Genomic DNA, 18,688 nt, shown 5'->3' on the forward strand with positions numbered 1-18,688 from the left:
CGTGCCTTCTTCTTCCATGGAGGTTCTTCAGATCAGCAGTTTCTTCTTGATGGCAGTTTTTGCGGCTTCTTCATGTTTCAGTGATGCTCTTCATGATCACTCCTTGTTCTTGTTTTAGGGGACATTCCCCTAGTTGGAGGCTTCTTCAGTTCTTCACTAGGCTCTTACCTTCTTTTGGGGGAGGGTTTTTCCCACGTGGTTTTCGCTCTTTCCTGCGAGAAATATGGATGGCACTCTGATTATCGCACCACAAAACAATGGGACAATCGAGAGGAAAGCCAAACTCAGTCATCAACTGACGAAGCCATAAAGCCTCCTGACTAGCAAGAATTGCGGCCCTGTACTCAACCTCTGTAGAGGAAAGTGCTCGAGCATGCTGCTTCTTGCACGACCATGTGATAGGACCTGAGCCAAGGCAAAACACAAAGCCAAAAGTAGACAACCGATCATCAACATCACCGGCCCAATCTGAATCAGTGTAGCCAAAAATGTGTGGAGTCCTCGTAGTATAGTGAATGCCATACATGAGTGTGCCCTGAATGTAGCGCAAAATATGCCTGGCAACTTGCCAATGACTCTCATGAGGTTCCTGAGAGAACCGAGAGACTAGGCCAACCGCAAAAGAAAGATCAGGGCGCGTGTTTGTCAGGTACAACAAGTTGCCAACCAACTGCCGATACAAAGTAGCATCCACTATAGGTGAGAAGCAAGAGGTAGACAAAGTGACACCTCACTGAAATGGTGTAGGAGCAGCCTTACAATCAAGCATGTGAAAGCGACAAAGCATGTCAAGAGCATACTGCTGCTGATACACAAAAATGCCAGTAGGAGACTAATGAATTTGAAGACCAAGAAAGTAGTGGAGCAAACCAAGATCAATCATCTCGAACTGGTCCATCAGTGCACGCTTAACATCCTGGAGCATGGATGACGAACTATCTGTAAGGATAAGATCATCAACATACAAAACAAGAATCAGAATGTCATCACCAAGACGTTGAATGTACACTGTGGGATCGCAATGGCAACAAGTGAAGCCTGTAGACAGCAGAAATGAGTCCATCTTCTCATACCAAGCCCTGGGGGCTTGCTTGAGACCATATAATGAACGTCGAAGCCTGCAAACCAAGGTAGGATCCTGCACAAAACCTGGAGGCTGCTCCATATAAATCTCCTCAGTGATATCACCGTGCAGGAAGGCACTTTTCACATCCATCTGATAAACTAGCCATCCCTGTGAAGTTGCAAGGGATAAGACAAGGCATATAGAATTCATCTTGGCGATAGGGGCAAATGTCTCGGAATAATCAACACCCTCAACCTGTGAAAAACCCTTCGCAACAAGACGAGCCTTATGCTTATCAATAGAACCATCAGCAGCATACTTAGTGCGATAAATCCACTTACAATGCACTAGCTTTCTCCCCTTGGGAAGAGGACAAAGATCCCATGTGTGATTCTTCATCAAAGAAGAATATTCCTCCTCCATTGCACCGTCCCATTCAGAATGTCATGTCGCTTCCGCAAATGTCTGAGGATCAACACTAATAGCATGACTGAGAAGACTGGAGCCTGCAATGTGAGAACGGGTGCGACAAGAAGTGGACGGGTCACCAGCTAGAGATCCTACAGCCTCAATAGTAGCTCGAGCCCATTTAGGCATCTAGGGAGGATCCTGTGGTGGAGGTATATCGGGATCACCATGACCATCATCCTCATCATCCGTGACACAAAGTGGAGATGAAGAGGGAATAGTGGGAGCTGAAGGAGTCGCTGGAGGCGAGGAATGTACTGCAAGAGGGCTCTCATCAAACTAGACATCCCGTCGAAATAGGACCTCTCTGGAATCAGGATCAAATAACCTATAAGCCTTTACATCCATGCAGTAGCCAACAAAAATTAATGGTCGGCTCTTCAGTTCCATTGCTTTCCTCTGAGCATCAGGTACAAATGCATATGTCGTACTCCTAAAAACTCTGAATGACGACACATCAGGCTTGACATGGGACCAAGCCTCCTCAAGAGTCATATGTCGAAGTGCCCTATGAGGCATCCGATTCTGAATGTAGTTGGCACAATTGACTGCCTCTGCCCAAAAACATGAATCCATGGACCTAGACTGAATCATGCAATTTGCCATCTCCCGAAGGGTTCTGTTCTTTCTCTCAGCCACACCATTCTGCTGAGGAGTGTCAAGCACTGAAAGCTGATGCTGAAGACCATTCTCCGAACAAAAATCTCTGAAAGCTTGGTTCACATACTCCCCCCCATTATTCGTGCGTATGCGCCGAATAGAAAGCCCAGACTGCTTCTCTACAAATGCCTTGAGAACTCGAAATGAGTCAAAGACATCAGACTTGTACTTAAGAAAGTACACCCACGTGCGTCTAGAGAAGTCATCAATGAATGTAAGCACATATCTAGCACTCGAAAAAGGAGTAGGAAATGACATGAGGTCACTATGAATCAACTCCAAAGGTACTAAAGCACGAGTGGTTCGTCCATGTGGAAAAGAATCCCTATGTTGCTTGCCAAGTGCACATCCCTGACAAACACCATCTGGACAGGAAATCTGGGGAAGCCCAAGAACAAGTGCCTGTGTGCTCATCTGCTGAAGATATCTGTAATTGACATGCCCAAAACGTTCATGCCAAAGTCTGCTTACTGAATCTGCATGTGCAACTAAGCATGAACCTATGTCATCAAAAGACTCAAATCCATCAAATCTATAGAGGCGAGATGCAGAGTCAACACTCCCAGTGGCCACAATCATCTCTGGATCATGCAAGTCCCGAATAACCACTTCGTGTGGTGAGCACTCAACTATCTTCCCAGAGCCAGAGTAGCAAATCTGATAGATAGACAGAAGGTTCATCGAAATATCAAGAACACAAAGTACATCCTGTAGAGAGCCCTCGGCCAAAGCAACAGTACCAAAACCTAAAACTGAAAGTTGTGAAGAGTTCCCAACTGCAATCTATGTGGTGGCACAAGGAGCAAGTGAAGTAAGCAACTTAGAAGTGTTTTTCATGTGGTGAGAAGCCCCGGAATCAAGAATCCATTAAGGTGCTAAAGTCGTAACTCGTGCAAAAAGAGCATGACCTTTCCCTACAGGTGGAGATGAAGACTGAGGAGCTGAAATGCGACGCTCCTTCATGGCTTCCTCTAAAGCCTCTAATTGTTTCCAACACCTAGAAACTGAATGTCCATCTTTCCCACAAAAACTGCATTTCTCACTCGATTTCTTCTTGGTCTTGGAGGTAGACTCACCCGACTTTGAAGAACCTTTACCCTTGGGAGGGTTTGCTGGAGGATTAGCTGGAGGCTTAGGATCAGATTGTGATGTATCTTTCTTCGATTTTCCTTTCTTCTTTGATTTCTTCTTAGAATTTTGAGCAACCAATGCTTGGCTGGAAGAGCCAGAGGAATCCACCTGTTGGATCTTTGCCTGTTCCCTAGACAACCTGTCACAAAATGTCTCGAATGTAGGCATCCTATGTTTGTCTCCAAAGGCATCCATGGTGGAGTAGAAAGTAGAAGAAAAAACTTGATACTGCCCCTTTAGCTTTGAGAGTATCAAGAATATGCACTCATCATCAGTTTTGTTCTTCCCACATCCCTGTAAAACTGCACGTAGGGATTTGAACTTCATCAGAAAGTCCTCGATGGTGGGAAAGTTGCTTGGTGACAAAGAAGTCAACTCTACATCCAACTGAAGTGCCCAGAATTCATTCTCCTGACCAAACAAAGTCTGAAATTTCGGCCAATAAACCCGTGGAGTAGTCAAACCATCCAAGTGAAATAGCAGACTATCTGAAATGTTGAGTGCAATCAATCCCATGGCTTCATCCATTTTGTTCCTGTGCTGTAGAGCCTCAAAAGGTTGCGTAAGAACAGGCTGATTCGCATCCAGACAAGACCATAGACCTCTTGACATGAGAAGCCTAGTCATTTGTGCCTTCCAAGTGTGATAGTTGTGCGGAGTAAGACGAGTCACAGATGGATCCGCCATTGAGAGAAAGAAGAAGACAGAAGTAGAAGGGTCCTTACTGAAATAAATTACAGAAAAGAAAGACACCCCCCCCCCCACCATAAACGTACAAGAATATCCCTCAAATACCACAAAAACAACTATGGAAAGCAAAAAAACTGAAAAAGAACCTCGATTTGTTGATGCAAAATAGGAGGAAACACAAGCCTCTACTTTGACGCTAAAAATGGGAGCTCAAACGAACTCGGAATCTTATGAAACCAACACCAATGTCTCTGTCTCTGAGTCAATTTTCTGACGCTTCTTTCGGATCGGAAAAAGACCTCCATATGCTCAAGTTATGGCCAAAAAACTGACTGCTGCTCCAAAAACAAACCTTGCTGGAAAATTACAGACACTATTAAATTTGACGCCCGTACAGCCATCATAAGGCCATTGCTGGAAAAAAAAAAAAACCGTCTGTCGGAAAGATGACATCAGCAGCTGAAAGGATGACGTCAACAAGTTGGTGGGCTGGAATGACTCGGTGTCGAAAAGATGACGTCATTGTCGGGAAATGACATCACAATGCCTAAAAGTGACATCACCCGCAGGAGGTGGTGTCTAAGTGAAGACTGCCGGTGGCGGTGGCGCCCGGGAGGAGAACCCGGCGGCGCCACTGGGGGGAGCGGAGATCTGGTGGCACACTGGCGGCGAAGGAGGTGGGGACTGTCAGCGGCGGCGCGCTGGTGGTGCGCAAGCTACCCCGTGGTGGCGCGCGAGCGCTGCTGCGGTGGCGGCGCATTTTTTATAAAAAAATTTTGAATTGCGCGCCCATACGGTCGTACAATTGCAACCGGGGGGGCTAAAAAAATTTCAAAAAAATGCCTGTAGCCAAAAACAAAAAGTTTTATATGAAACCTGACTACAAACGGCCTTCCAGATCTAATGGCAACGTCTGTTTGACCCCAAAGTGCTCCAAAAAATCGCTCTACCCCTGATTTGAAGAAAAATGCACAAACAAACTAGGGTTTGTGACTCCAAATTACGGCTTCAAAAATCCTTCAAACAAGAAGCAGCAGGGAGGCTCTAATACCATGTAGGAGTTGAGAATCCAACTCCGGAAATGCGCCATGATCACCTATAATGCAAATAGCTTACTAAAGAGAAACCTAGGGAGCAAAGAGCTCAAAGCAAATACCGCACAAGAGAATATTTCACAATAGAAAATTAGAATTGCTATGTGAATGGAATGAATTTACAATGAGAGAGAGGTCGCTTATAAAGACCTTAAGGAAGCTTGTAGAACAAGCTTGAAAGGTGGTAGAAGATAAGTTTGACAACTAAGCGCACTTTCCACAAAAAGGTGGAACATGCTAGAAGGGAACAAACTCCCATGTTGTCAACAACTTATCTCTACAACTATTAACTACATGCATTTACCTAAGTAAGCTAAAGGTAATAGAATAAATTATTTATTATTTACTGTAACATTAAAAACAAAGTTATTGGTGTAAGTTCAATTCCAACTTTGAAGTTCGAGAATCGGTTCGCAAGTTCGTCAAAATTTTGGAAAGGGATTTGGATTTGTTTGGGTTCAATAGTACAAAAACATGTAAAAATTATATATATATATATATATATATATATGAAGCATGAGTTAAAACAAGAAACACCATAAACTTGTAATCATAGTGATCATACCATTTTATAGTTCAACATCGAAGGTTCAAAACATTTTTAAAAAATTAGTTCAACATCGAAGGTTCAAAACATTTTTAAAAAATCATAGCATCAAGTTCATGTATCATTGTTTCACATTCATTGTTCAACTAATGGAATAAAAATCTATTAATATTCTAAGTTTTTCAATCTTCACCTTCTTCTTCATATTCATCTTCTTCTTCTCTAGCATTAGTTGACTCAGCAATAGAGCTAAGGCCAATGGGGTCAGCAGCAGCAATAATGGTATTGGCACAAATTCTTCAAAAAATGACAATGACAATGAAAGGCCACAAAAAATGACAATGAGGCCACAAAAAGCATTTCATAACAACCTTTTAGGGTTGTGGACGTCAAAAACTTATTAAATTTTGCAAAAAAGCACTTTATTGCTGTCTGCGAGGCTCAGAAAACACGTGGTTCAAACTGATTTTTTTGGCCTGGTTCGCCTAGGTTCCAACTTCGTTCAAACTAGTAGGCAAAAATTGGAACCCAGCACAAACCAGATTGCAAACTACAAACCAGTTCGAACTTTTGCAGGTTTGGGAGGTCCAAGGACGAACCATGGTAACTTAGATTAAAAAGTTAAAACCCATCTAGAATTTTTTGAAGGAAAAAAAATACTAAAAACCATTAATAATTTCTATGAAAAAAAATTAAAATCCAAGGTTGCATGGGTAGGCATGCCCACACCCCTAGGATGTGTACCCACGTATCCAAGTATCGAGTACATGTAGCAAAGTACCCGGTACTCAACTAAGAGCATCATAGCTAAGGACCTTGATTAAGATTTCTGATTTTTGTTTCAATTTTATTGTATCAGCTTGTTGTTTATCAATTCGATACGTAATTAGTGTGAAACTTTGATATAGTACTAATTAATAATAAATCACTGCTCAAGTCATAAGTTTATCATTTGCATTATGTCATTGTTATATGATTTATGATCTTCTTGTTCGTGTTTAAAGTCTGCCTTCTCTGCTATGCATCTAAACATTTAGCATATATTATTAGTACAAACATATTGCAAATCTGAAACTAAAAATAATACATTTGAAAGATAGTCGTAGCTAAACCCTGTACCCTAAATACCCAAGTACTCGCACCCCCCCCCCCAAGTCCCCGTGCAACCTTGTTAAAAGCCAACAAATAATTTTTTTAAGGGCAAAAATTATAAAACCCCTCACTAAACAAATCCTTCACTTGGAAGAAAATGAACTCCTGCAAACATCCAAACCCTAGGTTCGGTAAAACCAATCATCATCAAAGAATGGCCTTCAAATCCACAAAGCCATCACTAAAGAATGAGCTCGAAATGAGAAAAAAGCAGCAAACAAAAAATTAAATCGCAAGGCCATCCAAAACACAGACAAAATGCAGGTTGCAACAAACCAATCACAGGTTGTAGAGAACGACACACCAAATACACAAAAACCAAGAGTCATCACCTCAAACACATAGACGAGAGCATGAGTTGTGGGTTGAAGAATGCAGCTCAAAATGGTGCAAGCACAAAACAAATGACTTCCTTCTTCAAACCGTGCGGTTGATGCAAGCTTCACATGGATATGGTTGTGATATACAGAAACTCGGTTACTTTTAAGCCTTGACAAACAAAAAAAATCGCTGCTTAGGACATGTACGGATGAAATATGCAGTTGCAATCATGAAAACCCTCAAAATGTCAGGAATGCCTGTGATTTTCCCAAAAGAAGAGACGACCTAAAAATGCCCACAATTTTTGATACTTAAAAACAAACTTCGTGAATTTTGCTTAAAAATTTGCCAAAAAATGAGGCCACAAATTTTTCTTCAAAAATTTGCCAAATCTTAAAGAGCCCCCACAACCCGCTTTGTTACCATGTTATAAAACTTGAAAATTTGATATTAAAGAATGAGATGAAGTCTCCTTAAATAGAAAAGAACAAGATGATGTTTCCAAACAAAACAATCATTAACCAAAAACAAAAATATAAACTCACTAATGAAACTAAACTAACTAAAAAGATTACCATTACACACATTATATTATTGTCTTAATAAAACTTCCCAAGAAGCATATGATGTATCTAGATAGTGCTGATGAAACACAAAACTCCCCAACATAAACATGAACTCAAGTTTCTCTATATGCTCCTCACCCAAATATAGTTTGTGCAGATTCAATGGAATCTCAAACCTTGAATATGTAAGCGCGGTGGTCAAAAGCAGCTAGATTGCAAGGGTAGGTGAAGAGATCCAATTTATAGCTTGACAAATATTAACTTAGCTGTGACTTTTGATGTATTCATGCAGCTAATGTGACTTGACCTTGAACAAGTCCTGAGTAATTGTACATGAAGTTTGATAGAGAATGACAGTTGAACACAATTAAAAGGTTGCAACCATGCACAAACAATCTGATTTTAACTAATGAGATGAAAAAAACAACTTTCTAAAGAGGATTCATATTTCGTTTACCAAAGAGATTCCACATAAGGCTTGCATTTCAAGGTAAAAATACATAGACGTGAAAGACAAAAGAATGTGGAACTGATGATTGAACAGTTAGCAGATGTATTCTACACCCCACATTGTCACTTGTTATCCCTTACAAGCATTTTTATGTGTATAAGGATATGTTATAGTGATTAATCTGATAGAAGACAACCAGATAGAGGCAAAGCACTTTATCATAATGTAACACTGATGCAGGAGCTTTTAGTGGCTTTCTAAGAAGGAGCTTTTAGTAGTTTTTTTAAAGCTTTTAATGTTTTTCTTAGTTTTTAGAAAGTTGGTTTTTATTAATAACCTCGAAATATTACTTCCAATTTCGAATGTTAGTTGGCAATTCATCTTATCTCAGTTTTAGAAAGCTTCACGAAAAAAATCAGCTTTTTTCGAGTTGTTTTAAAAAATTAGCAAAAATGGCAAAAAACGGTTTTATGAAAAAAATGCCAAAAATAGTAATTTTGGATTTGTATTTAAAATTGTAATTTCTTTCATTATAGGAGGAGAAGGATTTGGAAGAATAATAAAGAAGAGTTTGGAGTTCCAATATGTTTTTTTTGTGTTCTTTCTCTCTTATGTTTATGTTAATTATTTGAGGAATTTTGGCTGCATCATCTGGTATTAAAGCACAGAAGGTCTGGGAAAAGGAGATTTCTGTGCTTGTGTGGTTTTGAGTTTATCTTTATGTAGGTAGAGAAGATAAAATACCTAGGTTGAGGCAAAGCCAAAGCAAAAGCAAGGTTAATGGACTCGTTTGAAGAACTAGATTCATTGATGAAGTATTTGCATAAGAGAAGAGAAGAAAATAAAATAAAAGAGAAAGAGAGGAAGAGGACGGAAGAAGAGAAGAGGCGATTAGAGTTGAAAGAAATGGTAAGAGAATTACAAGAAAGTTGGCAACAATTAAGAAAGCTAATGGAATTAGAAATGCAAAAATGGTACCTACCAATCAAGAAGAAAATCACATGGCCTATTCAAAAGATTATTCAGAAGAAGAAAAGGAAAGAAGAGACACAAAAAATAAAGGAAGATCCAAAAAATGAAATGGTGAGTATACCAATGACTATTTTGACATCAAGAATTGAAGAAGCCAAGATAAACATAGCCACGGAAGAGTCTTTTTTTCATTTTCAGCCTTATGTTCAGAATAAGAAAACAAAAAATGGTTGTTTATAATGATATTTCTAATGAAGATGATTCAGATTTTTTTAATGAGGTATATGAATGTTCCCAAAGGTATTATGTTAATTGTGGTCATGGTGAATATGTTGATATATTACTTGTTGAAGACATAAATGATTATGGTACAAAGGTTTATAGAGAAGAAATGGAATATTGGATTTTAAAGGCTGAGAAGATATTGAGTAGAATATAAATTAAGAAAAATAAGAGGAAGAGGGATCCTATGACAGATGCAAAGATGAATGATAAAATGTCAAAAAATTGGAGACCAGGAAGAAAGAATAAACTTGCATTCCTCTAGTCAATAAAATCAATGTTTGATACAATGGAAGGAAAAGTTCTAGAAAAGAAACTATACACATTCAAAAAACAACTTGCCGGAGCTGCGTTCTTTCCACCAGAGGAGAATGATGCAAAAGCTTTTAGTGACTTTCTAAGAAGGAGCTTTTAGTAGTTTTTTTAAAGCTTTTAATGTTTTTCTTAGTTTTTATAAAGTTGGTTTTTATTAATAACCTCGAAATATTACTTCCAATTTCGAATGTTAGTTGGCAGTTCATCTTATCTCAGTTTTAGGAAGCTTCACGAAAAAAATCAGCTTTTTTTGAGTTGTTTTTAAAAATTACCAAAAATGGAAAAAAAAAATTAGTTTTATGAAAAAACTGTCAAAAATGGTAATTTTGGATTTGTATTTAAAATTGAAATTTCTCTCATTATAGGAGGAGAAGGATTTGGAAGAATAATAAAGAAGAGTTTGAAGTTCTAATATATTTTTTTTGTGTTCTTTCTCTCTTATGTTTATGTTAATTATTTGAGGAATTTTGGCTGCATCAAAAACCTGTTATATACCTATATTGTTCTCTACCAATGACAATACCATGATTAAGTAGTAGCCTAAGCCACCCTTTTTATTTATACAGATATATCTTTGGAATTTAATCGATAAACCCACCCTTTTGGTCATTGCGTCCATTAAATTATCTAGGATATGTGGCAGATTTTGGTAGATTTATTATTAAAAGGTTGAAAGGTTGAACTTATAGGCCAAGTGCAGCACAACCATTTGTCTTGAAATCTATTTGTCCTGAAATAGCACATCTAGCTTCTTACAAAAATTCTCTCCTCCCCTATGTACTATCTCATCTATTTTCAATGCTAATACAGCTAGAGTTTTCTGTTTTGCTTTCAGCAGTTCATTTCAGACTTTCAGAAACATTACATTTTAGTTAACATAAGGTCAGCAGTTTCAGATTTTTATTATATAACATATTTCAGACATTACATTGCTTCAGATTTTTATTTTTATTTTGATGGATGTCCCCCACAAAATATTTGTAGCTACCCAATACGGAAGCACGAGCCTTATGGCTGAAACTAAGGGGTATTCATTCCACCAAATTTGCCCAGGGCACGATCCCGGCCTCATCCCTTTTCAACGTCGGAGCCACACACTCAGCGAGACTTGATCCCTGTTGGGCTCTTTACGAACCTTTCAACTTCACCGGTAGACCAAGGGCATTTTAAAACAATGTGATTCTGATTTTCTCAAGTCAACTCAAATTTCCAGCTTGAAATGATGTTTCAATTTGGTTATCTATATAGAAAAATCTGCAATTTAGTGTCTAAGCCGTAAGGTTTCAGATGTTCATTAATTTCAGCTGTTTCAGATGTATATTAATTTCAGAAGTTTTAGATTTTAATTCAAAACAGTTTCACAGTATCATAATTCCATAATTCTACATCCAGTTCAGATTTTCCTTCAAGTTCAGATTGCTTGTCTCAATTCAGATATCTATTTTGAGAGAATCCTGGTAAATTATTTCAACCATGGGGTTTCAGATTTATATTGATTTCAATTTTAAGTTCAGAATTCAGTCTTAGTGTACTTTTTATGCTTAGATACCGATGCACTTACCTGGAGGTGGGATGTGGAAGCAGATCCTTCCAGATGTGGAGGCAGAGACGGAGGCACTAGTGAGCTGATGCTTAACAATGAAAATTAATCATTCTGTTCAATGGTCATTATAAATTAATGTTTCTGTTCAACAGTCTTTTTGTTCAGCGGTCTTTATGTGTCACACATGTTTCTGTTTGATGGTATTTGTTATTTCAGGCGTGTATTGACCACATCCAATTACATTTACATTTATAATTTTAATATGTGCTCAGTCAATTACAGATCAGGAGCATCCAGGCAAATTTGAAGGCTGAGCATTAAAGCTCCAATGGCAGAGATAGCACCACCAATTGCAGCACCGGGTCAAGATCCAAAGCACATAGCATAAGCAAATCCAGATGCAGGATCAACATACCTTCCAACTCACCATGGTTGGCCTAACTCTGCCGTCCATCAAGAAGTATGAGAGCTATCCAGCCTATAGCTGGTCGCTCATTTAAATAAATTACTATCAATTTGAATATATATATATATATATATATATATATATATATATATATATATATATATATATCTCCAAAACCTCCAAAGAAAAATCACGCATCCACACCCGAATTGGTAACTTAGTTTTTAAGTATAGATGCTGTAAGAAAGTGATCACTTTATATGATCTGATACGAGTAAGCTAGCACAAATTTTAAACAGAATAATGAAAGGATGGATCCAGTAGTTCAACAACTAGAAGGGATAATTGCAAAGAATGCTTCCTGTTAAACTAAGAAGCAAAGACTCAATCATCTACATTTCCTGCCCTTTTCCCCAAAACATGTATTTAGTGCCAAGGCCTAGTAGTCATGGAAATTGAACCACAAAATAAACCCCATTGGTGACTGAAAATTTGAAACACACGTACAGTTAGATAGGACAACAAAATCTTATTCCCTGTTCACATAGAAATGCATAAAATTTAAGTGTACAGCATGTGGCTTGGAAAAAATGAAGGTTTTTAATTTTTAAACATCTTGATCAAATATTTTAAGACTTGCCTCTTGAATAAAATCAATGTAATGAAGAGCTCCATTTTTAAATTGAGTTCCACCACCAGGGAAAGTAAGATATTTCCCTGTTACCCTTAGCCAGTTTTGACGCTTCTTCACAATTGCAAGCTTGGTGTGGGGAACATTGTTGTACCATATCTAGACAAGAACAATAATATAATGTCAATAATATTCTCTGTGCATAATTTATATAGATGGAAGAAAAAAAAGGTAATGAGAACAGAAAATTTGGGAGATAGAGACTGAGTGAGACAGAGAGATGACCAACCATATTTCTGCTTTTGGGCCATTTTATTGGTTTTGTATACCCTTCAGGGAGAGGAACAAGACATGTAGGGGGATCTTCAGGACAATGCCGTTCCCGATGCTCATAATGTCCAGTACTATGAAGCTGTCTAATAGCCACTTCATTATCTAGACAGGGAATGTAATCTGGACCAGCTGAAACATTGCAAACTTTCCAGCTATACTGGTATCCAGCATCTGCATTCAATTGTTCTTTATTCTCTAATTCTTTTGGCCCTTTTTCACTCTTCTTCTCAAGATTGATTTCCTTGTCAGCTTGTTCTATCTTTGATTCAGTTGTTTGTGTTGCCCAATTTCCTGGTTCTATTTGATTTTCCTTCAAAAGCTCAGCTCCTGCACCATTAGGCAATGATTCAGGCAATTTCAAATCTTTGACATTCTCTTCTTTAGTTTGGCTATTCCCACTTTCACTGGTAGCATCATCTTGCTTTTCTGGTTGACCATCATCGATCTTTTTACTGTCCCAATTTTCAAAATTATGATCTAATTTCTCACTGACCTTTTCATTGACCTCTTTATTCTCATTTGCAGTCATCTGCTCAACGTCCTTGTTAATATTATTACTTACTTCACTATTTTTTACTTCACCCAATTGCTCTCTGGATTCTTGTCCTGATTCATCAATATTATCAGTCTTTTCAACCTCCAGGATAGAAGCACTATCATCTCCTTTGATCACATTATCCGTTACTTCACTTTTACTTACTTCCCCCAATCGCTCTCTGGATTCTTTTGCCGATCCATCAGTATTCTCTGGTGTCTTTTCAACCTCCTGGATGGTAGTTCTATCATCTCCTTTGATCACATTATCTGTTAGATCTCCTGGGTTGTCTTCAAAGGTCTGAGAACCATTTAATTTCTCCTTCACTTCTGAGTTGCTACCCATAACAAGCACAGTCACTCTCTGTGCTGGCACCAAAGATGAGGACATCATCATCCAGACTCCAATCAAGCAGAAGGCCACAAAAACAACAATTGTTGTTGTAGAAAAACAAGAAAAATAATGTTTTTCCTTCCTTGCATTCTTCCCAAATGCCATTTCTTAGAGATGACAGAAACAAATGGCTTAAACCAATTCTCTTGATGGGCCTTAGATCCAATAGGCTCTGCAAAGAAACTCAGCTATTAAACCACAAGTTAAAAGACAAAATAAAATATTTCAAGAGTATTAGATGGAAGTGAAAATGGACAATGCAAGACAATTTCTTAAAAAGAAAACATGTAATGCTTATACAATCAATCTCATGGATCCAAGTTCAATCTTGTCAGAGAATATTTATTAATAATATGATCAAAGTTGTCATGTTCTAGCTTGTGATCACATAAATGTCAACATGGACAAATAACTAGCTTATATATTATATATATATATATATATAAAATAAGCCGAGAGATATCTTTCTAGAGGCACTTATTTTAACAGTCCCATAATTGTCATCATCGCATATTTATGTGGGTCTAAGAAGCATGAGGAAATGATAAGACTCTTGATCTACCTCATTGTTACTTCCATTTCCTCTCTGTAATTTTTAAGATTTAAATTGTATTTAGTCTATTTCTATTTTATTTTTTTGACATGTAAATGAACGTCAATTTTTTTTCAAAATGGAAAATGTTTACATTGAAGATTGCTGCCACTATAGAAAGCCTCTCGGCTTAAATATGAAATATTAAAAGATTTAGTTATATAGAAAAACTATATAGTTTTAGAAGAACAATAATAAAATATTAAAATAATTTTTTTTTGCTATACTATCAATGTAAATAAATTTAAGGTTTACATATATTTTTATATATACATATATGCATCCTAGAATATTGGCTCACAATCTGGGTAGTGTTTCCTACAAATCGGCTCATATAAGACTCAAATGTATTAGCCAATCAAACTACAATAAAATAGTTTAAATAATTTATACAATTAAAAATTTCACATGTATACCTTAAAAAACTATAAGATAACAATAAGAACTAAAAATATCTAGATCTAATAGGTGATTGCAATAGTATATTGCCATACAATAATAATTATACATTAATAAGATTCTTCATAACTACTAGCTTATATATATTATATATATATAAAATAAGCCGAGAGATATCTTTCTAGAGGCGCTTATTTTAATAATCCCATAATTGTCATCATCGCATATTTATGTGGGTCTAAGAAGCATGAGGAAATGATAAGACTCTTGATCTCCCTCATTTTTACTTCCATTTCCTCTCTGTAATTTTTAAGATTTAAATTGTATTTAGTCTATTTCTATTTTTTTTTTTTGACATGTAAATGAACATCAATTTTTTTTCAAAATGGAAAATGTTTACATTGAAGATTGCTGCCACTATAGAAAGCCTCTCGGCTTAAAAATATAAGGGTTTTCAATCAAATCCAATTATTTTAGTATTTTACCCATACATATGAATCCTATTCACTTGTTTAAGATAAGTATTGGAAACTATGGCCACATAATGAGTATCTGTCAAATACAGCATTACATATTGTTTCTATAGATATCATGCACAGGACATACTTTAACAATATAGCGAAGCATATGTTCAGTAACAAGCTAATATCTAGCTCAAGAAAATATTTCTGCATATGGCCCATTATATGTACATGATTAAAATGCTGAATGAATGATTTTTTTGGATATCTACACCATTATTGCTTTCAGTTTTATAATTCATGGGAAATGAAAATTCTGCATATCCTTAAGGATAGCAACAAAAGGAGACTTCCTTGCTGGAACGAAAAATTTTAACAGCCAAAATTAAGTTGGGACTAGGATCTAACTCCAGTCAACCATCGTTAAATATTTCTATACAGTCGTAGCTAAGTTACGGCCAAGCAAGACACCAACTTCGTGTATATGGCATTAACTCGACACAGAAGGCATAGCCACAATCAAACACTGAATACCGAATTAATATATCAAGACATCCCTGAACAGATTGTGTGAGAAGGATAATTGAAATCCTCATGTCAGGTACAAAGAGATGAAGCTATTGGGCTCTCAACGTTCAAAGGGATGGAATGATCTCCCCTGTGATGAAACCCCAGGGTCACCATAATCATCTAACCTCGGGCAACAAGTGCGTGACATCTCTAGAGAATTTCTCCATTCACTTTGCAACTCTGGTCCTTATAAGTGTAGGTTAGCATCCCTCAACTCCAAATCAGAATTGAGTACATTAATCCTCAGTAACGAGTTTAAAACTTTGAAGACTTCGAGCTTGTGCACATAAACTCTTGGATGCGGGTTTAACCAAAAACCCTTAAAACTGGATCGCTATTAATCAACAGAATATAAAAGCCAATAAAAGTTAAAAATCAATGCAGTGGATTCTACGCTAGATTAATGAAGTGGCTGATCCAGATATCATTTTCCCTCGGGTGAAATTTCATAAAACGAATACAAAATTGAAGGAAGCAGAATGGACCTTAAACCTTCGTGGGTTAGATTAAGTGCCAAAACCTTGCAAAAAATGCAAATGGACTCACATGACACGCACGCACACACAGATTGATTCTAGTTAGGAGAATCTTGAACAAGATCTCTCGATATCTCCCGATAGGAATATCACAATTTGACTTGGTGTGGAAGATATCTCCTACTTATCAAGATCTCTCGAGTTCAATTTCAGAGCCCAATGTACTATACCACATTGACATTGTCTATAAAGAATCACAGAGATACAGAAACAAAGCTAATTTCTGTGTTCGTGAAGCAGTAAACTAATTCCAGAGTCATCCAAATCGCTTGAAAAGAAAAGAGGGGGAAAAAAGAACAGTGAAGGTTCTATTCCAGTTGATTAGCGATAGAAGTTACCTTTTTTCAACACTATGCCTCATGTGCTTGTGCAGACTGAAAACCTGCATTGCAATTCCCATTGCTCATGCGGCACGCACTTTGGTCTCCATCTCTCAATCGGTCGTATCACTTCTGCTACGCACAGGGATGCAAAGGCAAGGAGGCCTAAAAATGTGTTACAGCATCAGTTTTCTTTCAAAAAATTACCAAAAAAAAGGTTTAGTATGTATACAAAAATCCTACATTACAAGAATCAATAAAAATACCCAGTTCATGGGCTATTAGCTGTCCATCGGTGGGTCTCTTCCAAATACCTAGTTATTAAAAATTCGATCCAAACCGCAAAGATAGGCAATAACAGTCAGTGATATGTACAGGAACTTACAGATAGGTAGTAATCGTTCAGAATGACATTGATTTGTTTGCACAATTCCACGTGGATTTGTTTTCAACAAGAAATACAGACAATCTTTATTCTTAGTTGGATACAAAAGTCAGTTTGTTTTTCAGGTCCCACACAGGTGGAGAATATATTGAGATACACGTTAGGAATGGATTCTGAAATTCAGAAATGAGAAAACAGTGTATGTGAGTTTACGATGGGAAGAACAGAAAATAAATGAGAACAAACACGGAGAATACTCGGGAAATGCGGAGAAAAGTGGTCCTTCGCTTCGGAGGATCTTAAGAAGTTAACCCTAATGAGCGACAAGTGTCGACCTGAGGTATTTGTAACTCACTCCTTGGTTTGGATGAATGAATGCTTTTTAATAAAGTCGAGAGAGCAGTCTAAGGGATTGAAGAACGACCACACTAGATAATTTTCGAATTCCTTTCCATTTTTAATCTTTTGATATGTATCTTAACCAAAAAATCAGCAGCTTTATTTTATTCCCTTCAAATAAACCATGCATGTTGTCCTGTCATAACCCACATTTTTTTCTCTGAATATATAGATTACTCTCTTGCCACGTATATTGTAATGTTTGTAAATTTTAAAAAAAATTAATGAAAATGGACAAACAATAACAATAACTAAATCAAGAACCGTTGGGATGAGAAAAAAAGGGGATCCATTACACACTTTGGGGAGCATTGATGGGGACGATAATTGTGGGGAAGTGATTTGAGAAAGGGGATTTCCTCTGTCCTCCTCTTAACGGGTCTTTATCTTTCCCTCTGGTGAGATATTCTCTACTCTTTGCATATCCTCACTCTCGGATTTCTCCTTTCTTCTCTTTCACTTCATCCTTTCTTCAATCATTTTCGGCAATGTTGAATATCATGGTGGAAGTTGTCAAGGAGAATGAGGGCAGTGCTGAAGTGGTAGCTACAGATTTGGGAAGGGAATTGGAGGGACATTGGTGGTTGGACCGAGGAAAGGGTTAGGGAAAGATTTGGAGAAAGCTTCAATCACAAGAGCTTTGGGGAACCTACCAAATTGAGATGTTATATTCAGGTGGCTTCTTAAATTTTATTTTCTGATACAACGATAATGCTTAGAGTTTTGTTGGTTAAAGACTCATTTCATATGAATAAGAATGAGTGAATATTTCCTTAGTCCTAAACGCCTCAATTGGGTCTGCAAAATGTTTGGAAGACTCTCTACTTGTTTATCTACTCCCCTCTTAACTTCTTCCACTGTATTATATTTGAATATCAATATTTCTTCTTCCACTGTATTATATTTGAATATCAAGATTTCTTGTGGATGTATTGGGACCTATTGTTAGGGAGTCCCTTATATATTCTTTTGTTTTTAGATTAGTATAAATAGTTGATCTTCACAATAACATCCCTATCAACTCGAGCCACCAAACTCATAAATTCTATTGAAATTAGACAAACTAGATTATTAAATGTTTGAAAGAAAGTTTGCACCTTAAGAAGGAGGGTGGGAAGACATGAAAGATCTATGAGTACTTGTCAATTAGTAAACAAAGAATATTTCAAATTGTTGAAATGGGTGGTGACAAATCTTGAATTTTGCAATACTAGGAAATGTGCAAAGCTCAAATTGTTGTTTTATTTCCATCTATCAGATTGTATAATCTAAACTACAATATTATTTAATGTTCTAATGATTTATTTAATATAGTACAAAATATCCATGTTCTTGTGGACAGAATCATTCTCAATATTTAGTTATACTCTTTGTATCAAGAAAAGTGTATACACAGCTCAATATTCATTCCACCCACTTCTTATTTAGCACTTACTTGGTAGGCAATCTCGGTCAAGCCCCATAACATTC

General features: G+C 37.1%; 1 protein-coding gene across 3 annotated transcripts in view; it reads right to left on the bottom strand.

Moving 5' to 3' along the window:
* The window catches only part of LOC149575936 (putative methyltransferase PMT24), a 63,590-nt gene extending 46,453 nt beyond the window's left edge, over positions 1-17,137 (bottom strand). Inside the window, exons 1-4 of one of the 3 annotated variants that reach the window (XM_089816028.1) lie at positions 16,820-17,137; positions 16,453-16,599; positions 12,585-13,728; positions 12,305-12,454 (exon numbers count right to left, since the gene is read on the bottom strand). In XM_089816028.1, coding sequence (XP_089672154.1) covers positions 12,305-12,454; positions 12,585-13,661 — 1,227 coding nt within the window. In that variant the 5' untranslated portion in view covers positions 13,662-13,728; positions 16,453-16,599; positions 16,820-17,137. Of the gene's footprint in view, positions 1-12,304; positions 12,455-12,584; positions 13,745-16,452; positions 16,600-16,700 lie in introns of all 3 variants that reach the window. The other 2 variants (XM_089816025.1, XM_089816032.1) reach the window with 2 other exon arrangements.
* Positions 17,138-18,688: the final 1,551 nt, after the last annotated feature.

This window comes from Cupressus sempervirens, chromosome 1 (genome assembly GCF_028749045.1).
Source record: "Cupressus sempervirens isolate cs-2001-9-10 chromosome 1, ASM2874904v1, whole genome shotgun sequence".
In the NCBI taxonomy this organism is placed as follows: domain Eukaryota; kingdom Viridiplantae; phylum Streptophyta; class Pinopsida; order Cupressales; family Cupressaceae; genus Cupressus; species Cupressus sempervirens.